General features: G+C 34.9%; 1 protein-coding gene across 1 annotated transcript in view; it reads left to right on the top strand.

The window, feature by feature from the left end:
* LOC116231794 (adhesion G protein-coupled receptor A3-like) overlaps positions 1–19,751 on the top strand; it is a 254,504-nt gene that overhangs the window by 91,416 nt on the left and 143,337 nt on the right. The window contains exons 3-6 of the mRNA XM_090145294.1: positions 1,823–1,894; positions 5,667–5,738; positions 14,646–14,717; positions 15,449–15,612. Of these exons, the coding sequence (XP_090001420.1) occupies positions 1,823–1,894; positions 5,667–5,738; positions 14,646–14,717; positions 15,449–15,612 (380 nt within the window). The remainder of the gene's footprint in view (positions 1–1,822; positions 1,895–5,666; positions 5,739–14,645; positions 14,718–15,448; positions 15,613–19,751) is intronic.

Below are 19,751 nucleotides of genomic sequence, written 5' to 3'. Positions count from 1 at the left end.
AGACATGTGCTATGTAATGCATGTATTTAAAGTATGCATATGTACTGATATGCACATGTTCTTGCATCGCTGTTTAGAAGTTACATCAGTGCTTGAAAAGTGTAATAGTGTTTTTAATATTTCCTTATAGTGTAATAGTGTTTTTAATACTTCCTTATAGTATCCATTGTGTTCGTGTTGGACTCAGATTAACCTATTTTATTGACTTTATTTTATTTGCATTATGAATGAATAATGATTTATTAGTGAAAACAACTGAAGCAAAGGAGTTTTGGCATATCTAAATGAAGCTAAGATAAAAATGGTATGAAACAAAAACACTGTTTTTTTGGAGAGACATAGCTAAAATGCTTTCTAATTTGTCTCATGGTGTTATGAATCCTTGTTACTTCAGTTTATGTTATGCTGTTAGTAAGTATATGTAATGCTATCTGCATTTTAGTAAGACTCAAAGGACAGCTTATTGTTTCCTCTCAATTTTAAATCCGTACCTTCCTTCCTACCTTTCTCCTGTTTATTTTGTTCAATGATGTCACAGGATGGGGTACAGCATATAGTTTGCCTGCTGTGCTTCTATAGCTCTGCATTTCTAATATGTAAGACTTCTTGGACATAAGTAATAGCGATGCAGGCTGAAAGCTGAACTCAACCTTTATGAATCAGAGACTTTAACTAGGGACATACCACTTGTCAGCATCACTACTAAAGCAAAAAGGGTGTAAAGCACTTGTTTTTGGAACTGCATTCAAAAGACCTGAAAAATTTACTGGTAAAATACAAAAACTGATTGTAAAATAATTCAAATTTCAAATTAAAATATGTCTTAGTGTGAGTTAATCATTTGGGATAAAATCTCACCCTATTGAGAGGTCAATCCTACTTTGTGTGGAACCATGATTTAACTCAGCATGCATTTTATTTGCAATAAAATAGAGAGTCATAAATAAGGTGACTCTGCTGTCATTTGGCAGAGGTGAAGCAGTGGCTGGTATGTGCTGGAAGTGGCCAATCTGAGAAACAGCACTGATATTATTGCACACCAGTCATTCCCTATAAATTGTAAATTGTCAGAAGATGAACAGTGACTGTGCAAGAATTTGCAGCGTTTGTCTCCTAGGCCTGCTTATCTAATTGGACTGAAGGCATTTCCTCAGTGCTCACATCTTGGAGAGGCCGGAGACAATTCCATAGTAAATCTCTGTGGGGACTGAATTGAGAGAAGTGTCGTGGCCCCAAGCACTGTGCCAAGAGCAGTTGAGATTACTAATGCCAGTAGGATCATTATCTGCATAACAACTGATCCTCTGGATGTCACCAACTACAAAATGAAGCACCTATCTGCCAAAAATGAGAAATTACTTGTATTTCAAGACAGAAGGCTGACCTGTCTGTTTATGTATTGCATGACAGCTGCTTTGCCTACATTACATGGAAATGAGAAATGTATTAAATGTGAAGTGCACAGCACAAGTAATAAGCAAACGAAAAGGCTCTTGTTTTGCAGACTATTTTATTCACTCATTGATTAAAACATTTTTCCTGGGGCAAGAATGGCTGGTAAGCTTGTTTAGAAAATTGCAAGTAAGAGAATAATTAAAACAGGTATTTTTTAAATCTAATATTAACCTTATAATTTTGAAAAATATGGTTTTATAAACTGAAAAAGATGTAATGGTTTTGGTGTTGCAATTTAAAAGAAATTACATTTTTTATAGAAGACAAATAAAGGTTAGAATTGCATTACATTCATCATTCCTCTTGTATAGCACTCGTACAATAGGGAAAGTGGTAATTAATTGCTCCTTCTCTTATGTCTTTCTAGAGATCTGAAGAATAATTTGATTAGCACAATTGAGCCAGGGGCCTTCCATGGACTTTCAGAGCTGAAGCGCCTGTAAGTATTAATTCCATTTGAATTATTCTGAAAATTGTGCTTGTATCAACATTTCTATCCGTGGGCAACTCACATATGCCACCAAGCAATAGTAGAATGAGGACACTGTCTGGAGAATAAAAAATCAAACGCTGTACTTTTTACATTTACCATCCTTTTATTTTTTTTTTTCCCTTTTTCTTTTTTCCCTTTCTTTTTTTCCCATTTAAATATACCTCTGCTTTCCCATAAATGTCTTTAAAGGTACTTCTCCAAAGTTCAAAAACACACCTAATTATTGACGTAGCAGACAGTACATCGCAGTAGACATTCATTGGAAATAAAACCAAGGGTTTTAAATAAGTGTAAGCATTTCTGTGTAAGCATAGCTTTATGCTATGCTAAGGTTTTTGGTTTTTTTTCATTATGTACAGTTTACTTACTTTTATCACAGGCCAGGTCTGTAAAATAAGTTCTTAGAAAGGAAACTTTTTCATCTTTCAGAACTTGCCTACAATTGTCTTATCTGTTGCATTAACTCTGCTGGATATATTTTTATTTTTGCCTTTTTAATAAGAATACTTATGCAATTTGTCCCGTCTGTCATTCCTGTATTCCTCTCACTGCCAATCTTGTCAAAGTACTTTCAGAAGCACTGACTGGTTTTTAAACTACATTTTAAAAAGGTAAAAATATCAAAGTTACCACAGTTCTACAAGAGGGGCTTTTTCCTTTTATTTAATACAGGCTACAGATCCTCCTTCATTCTTCAGAACTCGAAAACCTCTTTTTAAAGTGTTCCAAGTGCCAGCATCCAAATGGCCACATGTAGCAAAAGCAGCCATCAGTGCCTGAGGTCTGCTTGGCATTGTGCACAGTGTCTCAGGTGAAGAGACTTGTGAGAAAATGAGAATTACTTTAGGAGAATAATAAAATTTAGATGACGAGGAATGCAAGGCGAGAAAAATTTTAATCTGTCCACTTTTTTTTCTCTGAGGTTAAATGTCTGATTGAACCATAAAAGTAAATAAAAGTTTCAATCTCTGATTGCACAGCTAGCAGTGTCTTCTGACACCAACCAGTAACTTTTAGTGCGTTTGGTTACAAAGCGGATGACATAGTACTTATGAAGTCAGAGCAGTCTATGCATTTTTAATGCAAACAGAAACATAAGGTTGACATTTCTGTGTTCACTGCATTTAGGGATAAAAATGAAATGATCAAAACAAGCGCTAATTATTGCTTTGGCCACGTACTCTAATAACACAACCCTGACCTCTGGTGGGAAAAACGGGAAGCCTGTTCATGTCCTGGGCTGTATGCTGGAAACTTAGACAGGTGAAACTTAGATCAGCTGTCAGAGAGAAGTCCAAGAAGATCAAATGATATGGTGTTAGGAAAAATGAAAAGAAATGACTCTTTAGAAAATGAGGAATGGTAATGTTAGGATTTCTCAGGATAGACCTGAAAAAGATCCTTTCTTTCTGGCATGAACGTGTAACACTGGGAGCAAACAAGAGACAGTGAGTTGATTAATTACCAGCTTCTCAAGTTTGATACAAATAGGTATAATTTGTGGTAAGAAAATCTCTGCAGTCTTCAGCTCTTCAACAGTTGGGTAGCAGACAGCTCAGCAGAAAGAATAAATATTATAAACTCCTGTTGAATGCTGAATACAGTCATTATTTTAAGGCTGCACTTTATATTCATATCTTTTTATTTCACATGTTGAAGTTGGTGTAAAATGGGCAATTGCAGCAGATACAACTATGTCAAGGCAGGAAGATAAACGGCAGGCTGTCTACATCAAAATGTTTTCTGCAAATGATTTGCAGAAATCTTCTAATTTGTATTCAAATGAAAAATTGAATTGTTTCAAGGGTTTACTTAAAAAGGGACACAGAAAACTGCTACAAATTGAAAATTTATGAAGCACTAAAATTATGACACTTGGTTATTCAACAGGGGAGAGTTTTGCTTTCCCTCACATCAATTTAACAAGTCAATGTTATTAAGGTAAATGTCTTACTCCTGAAAAGGAGCACCAGCTTTGTACATTATGAATTGAATAACACCTAATATAATATGTATTAGTCTGGAAGAATATGCAGAAAGCTATCTTTTCTTTTTGCCTTTAAAAATGGGTTTTATAATGCAGAGATTTCAGCCACATACATCTTACCGTGAAAATAACACTGATAAAAACCTTCAGAAGAGGAAAGATAGCCTTTTGCTTTGTTAAAAATACCATTTTACTGTGTCGCATTTTGAGAAAAATGACTTGTTTTGATTAGTTTTGATTAGTTTAGGTGGAATTTACTTCTGCCACTCAAGTCATGCTCCACATTTTGATGTGTTTCGTTCTGTATGTGTTCAGACTTTCCTCAGACTGAAATAAAACACTACTCTATTAAGAATTCTGAGTGGATTCTTGCACTACTCTATTAAGAATTCTGAGTGGATTCTTGCTTACTATTTAATTCTTTAAGGAAAGGATACATCTGAATAAATGTGTATTTGTCTTGAGGTTGTGTTTTTAGAATTTTGTATGTAGCTTTCCCTAGAAAAATGTAGAGAATAACAGCTAATTTGCGATTTTGGCAATATATTGTTCTGCAGACTATTTTCTAAAGCTGTTGCCTACTTCATATCCCTGATTAGCATTTAAGCAATATTTTCATTCTAATGCAATATTTCATCATTTCATTGCACAGCAATATATTCTTTGTCTGATGGAAGAAGACTTTGTAGTGAATTCTAAAAACTTTGCCTTCACATTCTAGCATATTGGGTATTTCTCCATGAAAGCAACAACTGAATTTATCAAACTCATTCATCTTTATTCTCCTGTTTTGATTATGTTTGTGTTCTCTTGTAGCAAGAGAAAGATATTGTAGCACAATGCAATAAAGAACTTAGAAGGCTACTGCTGATTCTATAACAAAAATATATTCAGATAAAATTTAATGTTTTAATGGATATTTTATCACTTAAAATACTTAGATTACTACACTTATATTAAAAAAAGCAAAACAAAACAAAACTGTAGTCAAGGTTGAAAATCAAATACTTGAAAATTAAGCATCATTTCAGAATATTCCCGAGAGCAGAATTCCTGTTGCTATCACAACATGATTGTTTATACCTTCTTTTGTTTTCTTTCTAAAAGGATTCTATATTTTGTTGTACATGTGAATTGTAGAGAAAGCACCCATTCATCTTTCTGCAGACAACAGTTACAGAACACAATGCTTTGTAGTATTCGAAGTCTGAGGCAGTCACTGTATTGCTCTTGGAAGAGCTTTTCTAGTACTTATCAGGACTGAACTTCTTACTGGCTGAAAAATTAACTGCTCCTTGGTTTCTGTGATTTCTTCAACAAGAGTGAATGATACCCAGGAGATAATAACGTTAGTAAACAGTAAAAGTGTGTCCATCTTGACTAACTATTGCACATAACAAGCAGGCACTAAGAAATGTGATAAAGAATAAATCTGCTGTTTTGATGATAAGTTTTGCTTTTTTTATTTATATAATCACATTTTAATGCAATTAATATAAGCTGCAGTGTGGTATGTTTAAGTGTGGAATATTGCTAAATAGCTTTTATATAATGTTGTGAAAGCTGTTTAATTCAGTCATGTTACTGAAGAAAGCTTTATTTCTCACTTATATCTGTCTCCTTAAGCATTAAAATTAAAGAGGCTGTTTGTGATTATCTAGGTGTGTATATGAAAAATGTAGAACTAAAGTTTCACTGTTGGTTTTTTTAATTTGTTTGTTTGTTTTTCAGAGATCTTTCAAATAACAGAATTGGTTGCCTAACACCAGAAATGTTTGTTGGACTTAGCAGTCTTCACAAATTGTGAGTATAATACTCCTCTTGTTTTAAATATCAGAAATCTGAACTAATACATGTCTTACTTGAGTACAGTTGACAATAAACTTTCATTATATCAAAATTAATTTCATAGAGTCTTCCCATAAAAGTGAAAAAACCTCTACTGAGCCCTTGACTGTGATGACTTGACACTTTAAAGATGATGGTTCTATTTTCAAATGTAATATATATCAAAACTCCAAATAAATTGAACATACAACATTTCTGCATTGTAAAGATGCTGAATGTGACATTTCTGTTTGCATGTCATGCAAACAAATAAAGGTCAAACACCCAAATTATGATTCATAAAGTTGTTTTCTAATGCTGGTTAGAAAATTGATACATTGCTCTTTTGATCCACTGGAGATCAGTTAGCATTTTATAGCTCTTGTTTTTTGTTCCTAAAATGTATTACAGAAAAACTGTAAAGGCATAGACAAAATGCGTAAAGCATTATTTAAATTTGGAACATCAAAGTAGTTCCAATTGCTTGAGAAATGTGAAATTTAGGCTGTCCACTGAAGGTGTTGTATTGTTCACACAGTAAAATGGCAGATGAAATTTAATGGAAATATATGTTAAGTGATGTAAGGAAGAAAAAAGGTTCTGGACTGTCAGTGGTTTTTGGGCTGGTTCGGCCCGGTTCCATGACTAGTGGGGCAGAGGGATCCACGGATCCGCACCTCCAGAAAAGGAAACGGGGGACCCCAAAATAACTCAAAACGGCGGCAACAATCTGAGGTGAAACTATCAGCAAAATAGGTAGATAGGTCTCACCACAACGCTGAGGTGAGAAGTGCAGTCCAGTTGAGCCGATGAAGAAAAGCAGACGGAGAAGAGCAGATGGAGGAGCGCAGGTGAAGAAGAGCAGGCGAAGAAGAGAACAAGTGACCTTGCCAGGAGTTATATCTCCTTGCTGATCGCAAAGCCCCTTGGAGAATGTAGTTCTTCTCCTCCGGACAGGCACCCGGAACTTGAGCATCAACAGTCAAACCCCCAGTGCATTTCATGATGTTATGATGTGGAATACTGATAACCAAAAATTATAAAACCGTGATGTGGGCTAACCATTAAAACTCAGGAAAGATGTTTTGAGATGATAGTGGATAATGTCATGAAAACAGCTGCTTGTTGCTCAGTATCACTTAAAAAAAAACAACAACAAGTATTATTAATGAAAGAGAGAAAAAATCAGAGAACATATACAGTACTACAGAAAGAAAGCTAAGCAGCTGCATTTTGAATAATGTGGGCAGTCTGCTCAGTCCACTGAGCTAAGGAAGGTGATCAAATCTCTGAAAGGCTCAAGGCAAGATAGCATGGAGTGGTGAGAGGTGCAGCACTAGGAATGAGTAAGTTGCCTGCAACTTTTCTGGCTGGGAAAGGGACAGTTGAGAGGAAGGGAAGTATGATGCGAGACTGTAAAATTCTGAATATCATAATAGAGATGAACAGCAACCTATTTTTCATCATCTCTGACAGTACAGAAACTAGAGGATACTGAGAAAAAATACTGTGAGGCAAACTGGAAAAAAAGCAAACCAAAAGGAAGGTTTGTTGTCATTTTTTAACAAAAGACAAAGCTGAGGAACACTTTGCTGCAGGATGCTGTTAAAACTTTACATGAATTCAAGAGGCTAATAATATTATGAAAGAGAAATCCCTGCTGGATTACTGAATTCATAGAAACCTGGTATTGTTCAGGAAATTCTTGAGTTTCAAATATTTGGAGGTTGAGAGAATAAATGGAGGAAACAATATTTTTAATACACTTTTCAGTGTATCCTGTTGAGAAAGACCCAGGAGGGCTCTGCATTTTTATCCACATCTGCCTTCATTTCTGAATGGGGAATCAGTCCTGTATCACAGTATGTTACAAATCTCAAGCTTTATTTTCTTTCTCTCCAAGTCAGTTTTGGAGAAACTAACCTTGGAAAAGATAGGAAAATCTTTCTGGAAAGATCTGCCAGGAGATCAAAATTATGCTGGGTAAAAGGCCCCAAACTGGCACACTTAACTCATTGCATTATTGAGAGCAACTGTGCCAGATCTCCTCTGATGTATACAAATGAGAAAAGACAATGGAAGGAGCCTCGATAGCAAGTTGCCCACTCCTCTTTTTACTCATTTCAGGCATGTGGTCAGATTGGGCAAACCCAACCTGTCTCTGGGGGTTGCCATGTTTCCTTTTGTTGTGCTCAGTGAATGTGACTATGACTATAAAGTCAGATTATCACAGAAGGTATGTTTAATTCAGAGTGGTGAAGTAACCTTCTAGACAGTATGAGCAACCTGACCAGAAACTGTTCAAATCCCTGCAGTCTTGGGAAAAAGTCTAAAAATTTTATTTTTATTTTTTTAATAAATTGTTCTAAACCATCTTAACTGCTAAATTTCAGTCTTGTGAATATAAAGAACAGAAATTAATTCACAGTGAGTTTTCAGCACTTTTTCTGTGGCAGTGTTTGACTATACTTGCCCTTTCCTCTGAAGACCGGGAAGGACAGCGGAAGACGATCTCTGCATTCTTGGCTTGTGTCAGAAAGCAACATGTATGCAAGGCAAAGCTCAGTAGTTACCAAGCTGAACCAACCAAAGCACTACAGTGTCACTTGGTAAAACAGGCTCCCATATCCCTGCTCCCTCTGGTAATCAAACTCTGACCCCGCTACAGTGCTTGAAGATTTTTTTCTGACTATGCAGATCCAGAGAAAGTCTCATCAGTTCCCCATACATTATGGCTATCACTGTGTTTTCTTGCCTCATGTCTTTTTAGGCATCCTAGGTAAATATTTATCCTTTCCTCGGTATGAGGTTAAATTTCATTTCCGAGTGTAGATGGAAATTACTTTGAATAATATTATTTAGTGAAATTACTTGACCTACTATCTTCAAATACACTCACCTCTTCTTGGAAAATGGTTCTCTTAATGTTGGCTAAACTTTGTTGTTATTACCAGATTTTATTTTCATGTATTTACATTTCTGAGCCAAAATCACTAGAGAAAGCTCTAAGTAGTCAGTCACAAGGCTGTTTCTGCACAACACCAGCGGTGTCTCACTCCCTTCTCTTCTGTCCTGCCCATTAGCTTATAATGTAATACCACAAATATTCTTATCCCCAGGTTCTTCATTACTATGTGGATTCTTCTTTATGGATTTTATGTCCATGCGTCAGTGCAAAAAAGGATGATTCTGATAGACCTGTTAGTTTGAATTCACTTGTATTTGAAGCAGTTACTGGCTGAGTTCTGAAAAAAAGAAAAACAAAAAAAATGTTGGCAGATTGGGGTTTTCTTTCATCTTTTATAGTATGCTTTTACTGAAGATCTGTAAGCATATTAATAAAACCAGTGATTTTCTAGAAAAGAAAAATTACTGATTGATTTTAGTGTATATCTAGCATTATATTATATCAGAAGGAAAAAATGTAAAATTTATACTAATTTTTTTCATGTGATGAGGACTAGTATTGAAGGCCTCTATCTCCCCTGGTATTTTTGTATTCTAACTAGTTCTGCATCTTACTAGTCATTCTGTAGGTGATCTTAGGAAAGATCATTTCTAGAATCTAATGATGTATTTCCCACAAAACACATATAAACCAGATGACCAACATCACTGAAAAGTCAGAAATAGTAGCAATTGGATATATCTAGGCTACATATAACATCTGCTCTTTCTCACTTATTATTTGTACTAAGAACTGTTTAGTGTAGTAAACCACCTTTTTTTGGTAGACTTTCCAAAGAGTAACTTCATTTTTAGTTTTTCTCACAATCCCTCTATACTTTTGGACTTTTTACTAGCATTTTCAGTTTATTTTTGGCTCTCCACATCTTCGATCTTTAAAAAAAAAAAGTTATTTCTCAATAAACCATTGTTGGTTCACTTTTTTGTTCTCCATTTTTTTTAATTTGGGTTTTAAATCGCCTTTCTACAGTTGATTATATTATTGAGATCATCCTGCATGCCAGTTCATGTACTTCAATAATTTTTCTCCAGTTACTTTATTATTTTTCAATTACTATCATTTCTGAAGTCTGTCCTCTGGAAGTCAGAGGCCTTATCATAGATTAGACAAAATTTCTTTTTTACCATGAGTTCGTGATTACTATATCAAAATTTATGACTTTATCTTTTATGCAAGCTGTCATCTTTAACAAACCAGAGTCAAGAGCAGCATTACTCTTGTTGAGTTGGTGATTATGTTGTGCCACTACCGTCACAGTTGAGAGGAACAAGTCCCCACTATTCACCTTGTTACTTGCTCCTCTGTCTCAGAAATCTGATTAATGACATAATTATTAAAAATCGTTTGAGTTAGTAATCTCAAATTGCCTTGAATGTAAGAACTAGTGTTTTTTTTTTTTTTTTTTTTTTTTTTTGCTGACTACGAGCTAACCAACCTGCTGCCTTAGGCCTAACACTTTCTAACTTTTTTTTTCCATTGGACTTTTTTACAAAAAAATTTCAAAAAACAAATTATTTCAATCTATAAATTACAATAAGTCTCCTTTGTGTAGGTAGTGATATCTCTGAATCATATTTACTGGTATTTTCAGGAGTGTATTCTCTGAAAACAGTGTGGACTGGCATTTACTTAATATAACATGAATGTATAGAATTGTACTAAAGAAAAGATGACAAATTCTTAGACAATAAACTGATTTAATAACCACCAATTATGGGTGAGAACATCAAAGGACCATTATAAAGATATATATAGAGAAATAATTATTTATGCAATTGTTGATTGCAGTAATTAGAGCTCTCCTGTGTTACTTTAGCAGAGATGAAGTACAGAAGGATCTTTGCAGGCTGTTATCAGAACCAGTAGGGAGAGCCGTGAGTCCACTGGAAAGAGCAAAGGACATAAATCCTTATGCACCTTCTGTGAATTATACAGATGAGTTTTCCTGGTCCTGTTTATGAGCACAAATACCAGGTGAAACAAAATAATGCAGTGTTTCGCTTGTTTTTGGCTTTGTAAAATAGAAATGTGGGGGGGAAAAAAGTAAAAAATCAAGTCTAGGACTAAATTGATGTAACTTTTCATCAAATGATGTGACGGATATATCTGAACTCAGGAGGATAAATGTATGTAAACATACTTCTCTAAAATGAAAGATGAAACTTGTCTAGCTTTTAGGGATTGCTCAAGGACTCTTCAAAGGGTTTGATGATTTCATGTAGACTATACTGAACAGGGCAACCTCAAGGTTTCTTAAATTTATATCTAAAAAATAATAATTGGTAGTATCGTCAAATATTGTTTTGAAAACATAAACACATACAAAATCCAAATAGAACTTATAAGTCTCTTAATCATGCCTTTTGGAAAAAAGTCTCTTACTCCGGTCAGGATGTACATTTTAGTGAGTTGGAATTGAATTTCAAATTAGTAATGAAATATAAAATTTCATACAGCTCCCAAAATCACTGCAGGCAGTGAATTGTGATTATGTTCCTTGAGGGTGATCTAATTTTTACACCTTTTTGGATTTGATGATTTGTACTTGAAGAATGATTTCAAAATGCTTTCACATCGTTTGACAGATGCATCTGACAGTGCCTCAGACAGCATAAGAGAAGATTTATTATGTCTTCTAAGATATTAGCTTAACTTTTTTGACTTAATATATCATCCTTCAGCTGTGTTTATGCTGTGCTGGGGTGCACATATTCTAACTAGGACTGACATAATTGAATGCAACAAATCTTCCAGATCTCCGTCAGCTCCTCAGTGGCCATGTTTCAGTGCTTTGTTCCAGAATGATGTATGCAAATATACTTTTGGTAGGTAATGGCATGGCCATCCATACTAATTCTGTTTATACTTAATTTAAATATCAAAAGCTATGGAATACTGGGTTGGTGCCACTGTACTGACTGACCAGATTTCATCTTAATAGTCCCCAATAAGTTAGTCCTTCAGGTTTGGCATGTTACTGCATTAAAACCTATTTCAACAAGCAGCTAGTGCTGGATCTTCCTTTAAGAAGTTCCAGGCGGACCTTCCTCTTTACTTCCAACTGTTTGATTAAAGTACATCTGATTTATTTGTCATCCTGTCTCTGAATCATTATCACCAACTAGCTTTATGGTAATATTATACCATAAATTCCTGTGTGACTTTGTTGCTGTCATTGAAGAAACTACTCCCTTTGTATGGTGCCAGAGATAAAGTACAAAACCAGAATAACACTGTGAATCACATAGACCCCGTACTGAGAAAGTATGCACCAGAGCCTGCCCTCTATTTGTGCTGTAGGTTTTATACCTTCTCTATCTTTTTGCACAGAAGAATCTACTGCTTTTTCATTCAGTCTCTGCTTTCTAATACTGTTTACAAGAGTGAAACATACTTCATGTTCATATACTTTGTTTCCACCTGTACTTTGCCTCAAATCAGTCCTTCGAGGTGCATTTGGCTGTTTTATGGCATTTGTTATTTATATTAAAGCTTCTGGCAGAAGTGTTTTATTAATTTCTGTAAAAGCATAGAGTATTTGATATATAAAAAAATAAGTGCAGGACTCTGTACGTAAAACTAAAATGGTTTACCTCTGATATAACAGAGAGCACACGTTTCTATTAATGTAGTAAGTTAATGGCGTAGCAAGTGCTATCAGCTTTGGAGTGCATTAATTTGTTATGTTTGAAATGTTTGGAAACTAGGTGATGGGGATGTTTTAAGAACAAATTTCCTTTTAAGTCAAGCTAGAGTGGGTTTTTAAGATATCTGAAATGGTGGAATTTCACAGTGCTGTGGTAATAGAAATATTTTAATGCAGAATATAAGTGTCATGTGAGCCAGCAGAACAAGGCATCTGCAGCACGCTGCAGACATCTGGCTCAGAAGTGTTCAGTTATTGGGTGATTTAATAATGCTCCAGAGTGCTTTGTTAGCAAAGAGGCTATTCCCAGTGTTGGGGAGATCCAGTCTTTTATACTGTGCTTGTGGGATGTAGAAATTTATTTGTGATTTATACAGCACTGTAAACATGATACTGGTGTGCTAATTAGCTAATTAGTAGTAGTGTGGAAATTTTGAGCCAGGTCACTGGCTGAATATGAAAGAATATGAAAACTGACTTACTGGCTCCGTGCTGACTTCTGAACTGTCAGGAACTCGATTATTCCACTACTTGCCAAAAACACTGATGAAAACATGTAAATCTCACAAGGAAAAGTTACAAAAAGTCTTTGAAAAGAACATGTTAGGAATTTTTAGTTTAACGAAAGGCAATTCTGGTGAGATATCTAAGAGGGCTTGGTAGGACCTATGGAAAGTGCATAGATTTATCAGATGTAGGATGGGCACCTTCAGCAGGTGAATAGCCACAGTCTGTTTGCTGAATATTGCTACATCAGCCATGGAAATGATCTAGTTTTTCCTTGCTTTCTCAAATACTGACCAGAAATGAAGCCTTCCTTAGGTCCAAACAGAATTACCAAACTTCAGTGTTGATATTCTGTTTATTTTACTGCATGAAGTCTGGCCAGCTATTTAGGATTAAAATGGGGTTTGCATCAAATTGGAAATGCTGCCATACTGCAGTAGGGTAAAGAGGAAGTGGTGCTGTGTTTCAGCTGGCATCCATACATGGCTAGGCAGATTACTTCTACTATCTTTCAGTTCAGCCTGATTGTCCTGTCAGTTAACGGGGCACTACTGTATCTGCTTTCCTACTGGTGAGGCTACTTCTGGTCTACTTCTGTGTAAATGTCAGGGTTATCACTTTCTCATTCGGTTCTTTTAAGGTCCCAGTTCACTGAACTGCTTCAGTATATGCTTAGCCAGGGCTTATGTCCAATAAGCATGAGTAGGTCCATTTAATTTTAAGAGGCTATCTTATATATACCTGCACTTCAAGGCAAATTAGAAAGCCCTTCCATTTCCAAGAGCTTAGTTCTTCAATTGTATTAAGGGTGCACTGTTAAACAAAATACTTGCAGTGACCTCAATTATATCAACATATCTTACTGTCACTCAGTATAATGAGAAATAATTTCACTTAACTTTGCTGAGCCAGTTATTTTTTTCTATTAGTAGAGTTTTGCTGAAAGCTACCATGAAATTTTGAATTGTTCAAAGCTTTTTTTTGATTGTTGAAAAATTACTTTTGTTCCAAGAATTGCCAAGAATACAAAAATAAGATTAATTGTTTCCAGAAGGCTCTACAACTTATTTTATTTTACAGGTACTTAAAAGGGCAGCGTTATTTCATATTAAGCATTTAACTCTTGTACTTCTAAGATGCTGATTCAACAGTAATATTGAATGAGGAAATACTAAATTGCATCTATATGCAAGTATTCAGCTTAATCCATTCAGACATCACGACCAAAAATATAGCAAAACTGTAGTTAAAATGGAAATGGCCTTAAGAATGTGAGGATAGGAATATTCATTTATTTAAAGTCTTTTGTGATAAAAATGTTTACTTTGAAAACCCACTGCTATTTAAATAAAATGCTTGGATTCATCTAAACATTATTAAACTGATGTTTTATTTGCTTACCTTGAAGTAGCATTTTACATAAACAGTAAATTAAAACATAGGTCTTGGTGACAAATCACTGTGTGAATATTTACACTGAAATTCTAGAAATATTACTTCTGTTAAATATGTACGGATCCTCCTGTTTCTTAAATGGAATGAATTGTATGCGTACCTGCTGTGACAATAAAATAAGTAAAAGTCCATGGTTTGATTTGAATATTGTTGTCATTTACAAAAAGGAATATACAAATTTAAATGTCTTTGTTGTGGTCAGGAAATGACATTTTTTTTTAATTAGCACTTGGAAAAAAAATTACACTCTATAACAATTTTGTTTTCATGTATTTGCTATATCCATAATTTACTTTTTTTTTTCTAGGAATTTGTCAGGGAATATTTTTTCAAGTCTCATGAATGGACTCTTTTCTGAGCTGCTAGCTCTGAAAGCACTGTAAGTATGATTCCTTCCCTTCTTAAAGAGTCAAAAAAAACCAACATTGCAATGAACATAGTGTAGTTGAATTCAAACAGAATTATTTCTATCAATGCATTAAAAAACATAAAATACGCACGAAACATAAAATATGCAGTATTTTCTTACCAATGCCTGTGTCTGTGCTGAGAATTTGAGAATTTTGCAGTTCCTGACAAACCCACACTGGTAATCCTGAATGGCATTCATATTTATTCTTTTCTACTTTATGATTTTACACCTTTCCATGTTTGTATGCATTACATCGTGTGATAACTGTGAACACACAAAAGCACTCATGTTAAAAACTTTGTCTGGAACTATAATGACAATTCTTGGCTATTTATATTAAATGGACCTCTCTGAGAGTTAAAAGTGTATGTTGGGTGTTTCCGTGATTAATTTTCTACTTGAAGGTGTTTTAGTAAATAAATGGATCTTGCAGTGTGGCTTTTTATGGTACCACCACATGTAAGTTAGTAGTCAGAAATACTGTTCCCAAATAAAAAAAAAAAAATTGGCATAATGTTTTGAAAGACATTAGGAGTGGGACAATGTGCATTATTTGTCTCAGGGTATCTGTATAATTACTTACACGTCTATGTAGGATTGTCTTTAGAATGTGATAATCTGTATTTAAAAGACTTTGGAGAAAGTTTGTGTATGAGAATTGCATGCACGCTAACTGTGCTATTCCTTTGTTCTTCTAGGCATTTCAACACCGATTCACTCATTTGTGACTGTAATCTGAAATGGGTCTTACAATGGGCTAGAAATGCTTCAGTCCGAATTGCAGAGGAAACGATTTGTGCTTACCCCAGTGCTTTACAAGGACAGTCTTTTCGTAACCTGAAGGAAAACCAATTGATATGTGGTGAGTTGTATTGGTGTTTAACATCACCAATTGGAGTGGATTTGAGAGAAAAATGTTTTTAAAAAAGTGGTAGTATCGCCAAAAAAGTATTAATAACTTTGGCTTACTTACTGCAGCAGGAAATTTAGGATAATGCACAGAAAACACAACTAAGATTAAAACACAGTGGGAAAATTACAATTTGCTTGTATATATATTGAGAGAACACCATTGTCCTGTCTATATATTAGGTAACGTATATTCGTGACTTGAAACATTAATACATGATGGTAGCCCTATGTTGTATATTGCATGAAACTGAAGTTTCCTTGAGGAATTTAGAAAATGTTGCCTTTAAGTTGTATCTCTGACACAAATATCAGATTTTGTTCTTTTATTTTTCATTTTGTGAACCTGTTCTGTACGCTTCAGCACCACTTTCTATGGATGAATAGGATTTTTAGAGTGAACATTAGGCAAATTCTTTAAATTTAGATCTGTAAGTGAATTGCTTTCTGAGATTTTCCACTGTAGCAAACATGAAGGATACAGTGTGAGGAAGAAAACAAAAAATACAAACAAGCAAAGAAAATTCATCTCTGGCTGAACATTGTAAGGCATAGGACAGAGAAACATCATGAATTTAAAAGTTACACTGCATAGAAGATATCCCTGCCTGTGACTGTGCTGGTGGGCTCCATTGTCAGAAATATTATTTGACGCATACTTCATTAATCACAGAATCTTTGGATCTTTGGCTTTGTTGAATGACAGAACGTTGGTGGGGTGGAATACCTTATGAAAATGAGAGAAAAGTCACACTTTTATTCCCATATTCACCAAAGGAATGATGTGTGTTACTAACACTTTTCTAGCAGAATGGAGATCAGGGTCAGCTGGAGTCATAACAAAAAATGTAGTTTTAATAATGGGCAATAGAAATGTTTACAAATTATGATAGATGTAAAAAGCTGTGAACCATAGGTCATTCAGTGGCTGAATTGTTAAGGAAGCACAGATACCCAGCTAGAAAGGAATAAGGAATGTGCTCTTGTGAGTGAAAGGGTGAGAAGTTTCCAGTAGCCTGCATTAGTGATCATTTGAAAATCTGTAATTCCTTCCAAATATCAAGCTACCACTTTATAGAGACCCAGCATGGGCATCTTCATAGAGATCCATTTCCCAGCAGGAAAAGTGCTGCTCCTGAAAACACTGGAATGATCAGAAGAACTGATTAAGGGCTGCTAATTGGTATTTCCAGGTTGCCAATGAATATGAGCCTGCAAATTTTACAGATGAAATGAAACAGCAGTTTCTCAGAATGTCATACTTTAATTCCTAATTGGGCTCCCTAGCACACCTCTGATACAGAATTTATAAAACTCATCTAGCTCTTACCACTATTTATTATGTCCAGAACACTTGACAGGATTTGTAATGACCGCCAATAACTTGACACCACTTTTAATATCCTCAGAGAGCTTGCTGTTGATTATATGTGCTGAGTAGTAGCACTACAGCTCTGTAGTGCCTGCCAGGTGCTTCATGGTGCTCATAATGTCTATTGAGCAGCTCATGGTGCCCACAACAGTAAGCAATTTCATAGTCAGTAAATTAATTTGAACTTAGGCATAATAGAAGCCTCTCTGGGACTAAAATAATAACAACTATTGCTATGTTTACTGAGTAATATGTGTTGAAATATGCATACAGCTGATCAGATGAAGCATATCTTAAAGAAAACATTAAGAAGTGGTTTATAGATTTGAAAAGTGCCCATGAACATCTTCCACGCTGCCAAACGTTTATACTTAGATGTACTGATCTTCCTTCTATATGCTAGAGGAGCTCATGAGGTATCATTGTCACAAAATGAGAAAAAAAAATTGAAGGGAGAAAAAATTAGTAGGAAAAAGGCAAAAATCTTCACAGGAGAGAATGAAGCAAAAAGTCAAAATATGTGACAGGGAATGAAGGAGCAAATAGACAGTAAGAATTTCTGAATAGATACAGGGGATAGTTTGACATGAGCTTTTTACATCTATTTTGCATTTTTTATGAGAGATGAAATCATCTTTCAAATTTCTTCTTGGCAAATCCTTCTCATACATCTGATTACTGAAGTTAGCCAAAGAAGACACCCATTCAGCAGTTAGATAAGTGCTTTTGGGATTTTTATAAATGTTAATCTAAGTAATGGCACAGTTTGGAATTCACAAGAATCTACTTCCATATTTTGTTAACAGCATGTAAGAACTACTTAAATCTTCTTTAACAAAAATCTCAAGCTCTCAGAAATGTGCAATAAAGCAATTTTTGACAGGGTTGGAAATAAAGCTGAAAAGTTGTTTGATGATAAAAGATAGTTTTTTAGTCTTGTACTTAAACATGAAGGACTGCAGTGAGTTCGTAACAGTACGGACAGAATATCGTTCTGAAAAATGATGATGAATTTGGCTTCATGTAGTGCCTTGTTGCTGTTTCTCCATGACTTCAAATAAAACTTACTCAATTTACTGGAGGAAAATTACATTTTCATGAATACCTGAATGCAGTGATCTAAATTCCACCTGAGATCTGAGAGTATTCTGTGATTTTTTTCTTGTGCTCACCATCATCATTGATTCCATAGGCCATGTTTTCCATTCAGTGAAGACTTGTATGAGTTTCTGTCTTAATGGGATTACAAAAAGTATCTCTTAAAGGGAGTTTAACTACACAGATGAATAAAATACTAGACTTTATTTTCTGTCTCAGAGTTACATTGATACTATTGAGCTAACAGTTTCAAGTAGTAAAAATTCATTTGTTCTGCAAATTACAACTGTCAATGTAATGCAGAACACTGATGTTTGGAAAAGTGCTGACTTCCTGTCTCTGTATGTTAGATTTTGTTTAGAGTTTAGAAAATAGTTGACAAAATACCAGTTCTTCTTGAACAAATAACTGCTTTTCATACAGGTCTTCTACAAATTAATGTACTGCTTTTTACTTGTAGGTTTTTTCTACAGTTAAGATCATTCTGTGATCTTTTTTTTAACTAAAAATGTGTAATATATATATTTAAGAAATATATTGAAAGCATTTTGACACAATATCATATTGTTTTGCAATTTCTATGCACCAAATGAAAAATAAAGTGCACGTATTCAGTTATTTTCTTAATATCAGTAGCTTTTCAGGTTTATCCTAATCTTTGTCATCATATTGCTGTCTTGACAATTTACAGAGCAGATAAGTTAAAAGAACTAGATCATAGATTTATAGAATGGTTAGGGTTGAGAAGAACCTTAAAGACGATCTAGTTGCAACAACCCTACCATGAGCAGGAACACCTCTCACTAGACCAGGTTGCCCAAAGGGGTCCATATGACTTGGCCCTGAACACTCCAGAGATGGGGCATATTTGGCCAACCTGTTCCAGTGCCTTACCACTCTTACAGTAAAGATTTTCTACCTAATACCTAACATAAATCTCTCCTCTTTTAGTTTAAAACTATTACCTATTTCTACATTCTCTGATCAAGTTTCTTCCCATCGTTCATGTAGGCCACCTCTTGGTACTGGGGGGAATTACCTCCCTTGATCTGCTAGATATTCCTTCAATGCAGCCCAGGATATTATTGACTAAAAGCAGAATCTTGTTAGTTCTCAGGAAGTTTAAGCGTAGAATTGTCTAGATTTTTTTCAAAAGTCATGTTGCTCTACTTGACTAGATGGTTTGATACATATACATCCACATCACTACATCACAGCATTTTCAGGCAAACAAATTTTATTGATTTGCTTCAGCAAGAGATTGTAGGACAAAACTTAAAAGAAGATCTAAGATACAGCATGATTTATTAGCCTACACTGCATGCATCATTGAAAAAGGAAACAAATATAATCTCAAATGTTATATATGTTCATTTTGAGATATACTCTCAGGGGAAAATGTGAGTAAGGGCTAACATTGCAACTGAGTCATTTCCCTTTTTTTTATTAACATGGATGAGACAGCATCTGTCTTAATTCTCATCTACCTTCCCAGGAGTAGGTTAGAATCCCTGGGTTCAGGAGCCTTTTTTTCAGGCGCCAAGGGTATCCAGAAACTGTCTTTGAATTCTGATAGTTCTAAGAGTGCTCCATGTTCATGAAATTCAAATGTAGAATATTTC

This window comes from Phasianus colchicus, chromosome 8 (genome assembly GCF_987193195.1).
Source record: "Phasianus colchicus chromosome 8, bPhaCol1.hap1.1, whole genome shotgun sequence".
Taxonomy (NCBI): Eukaryota; Metazoa; Chordata; class Aves; order Galliformes; family Phasianidae; genus Phasianus; species Phasianus colchicus.
Note: the sequence above shows the minus strand (reverse complement) of the source record. Positions and strands in the feature narration are given on the sequence as shown.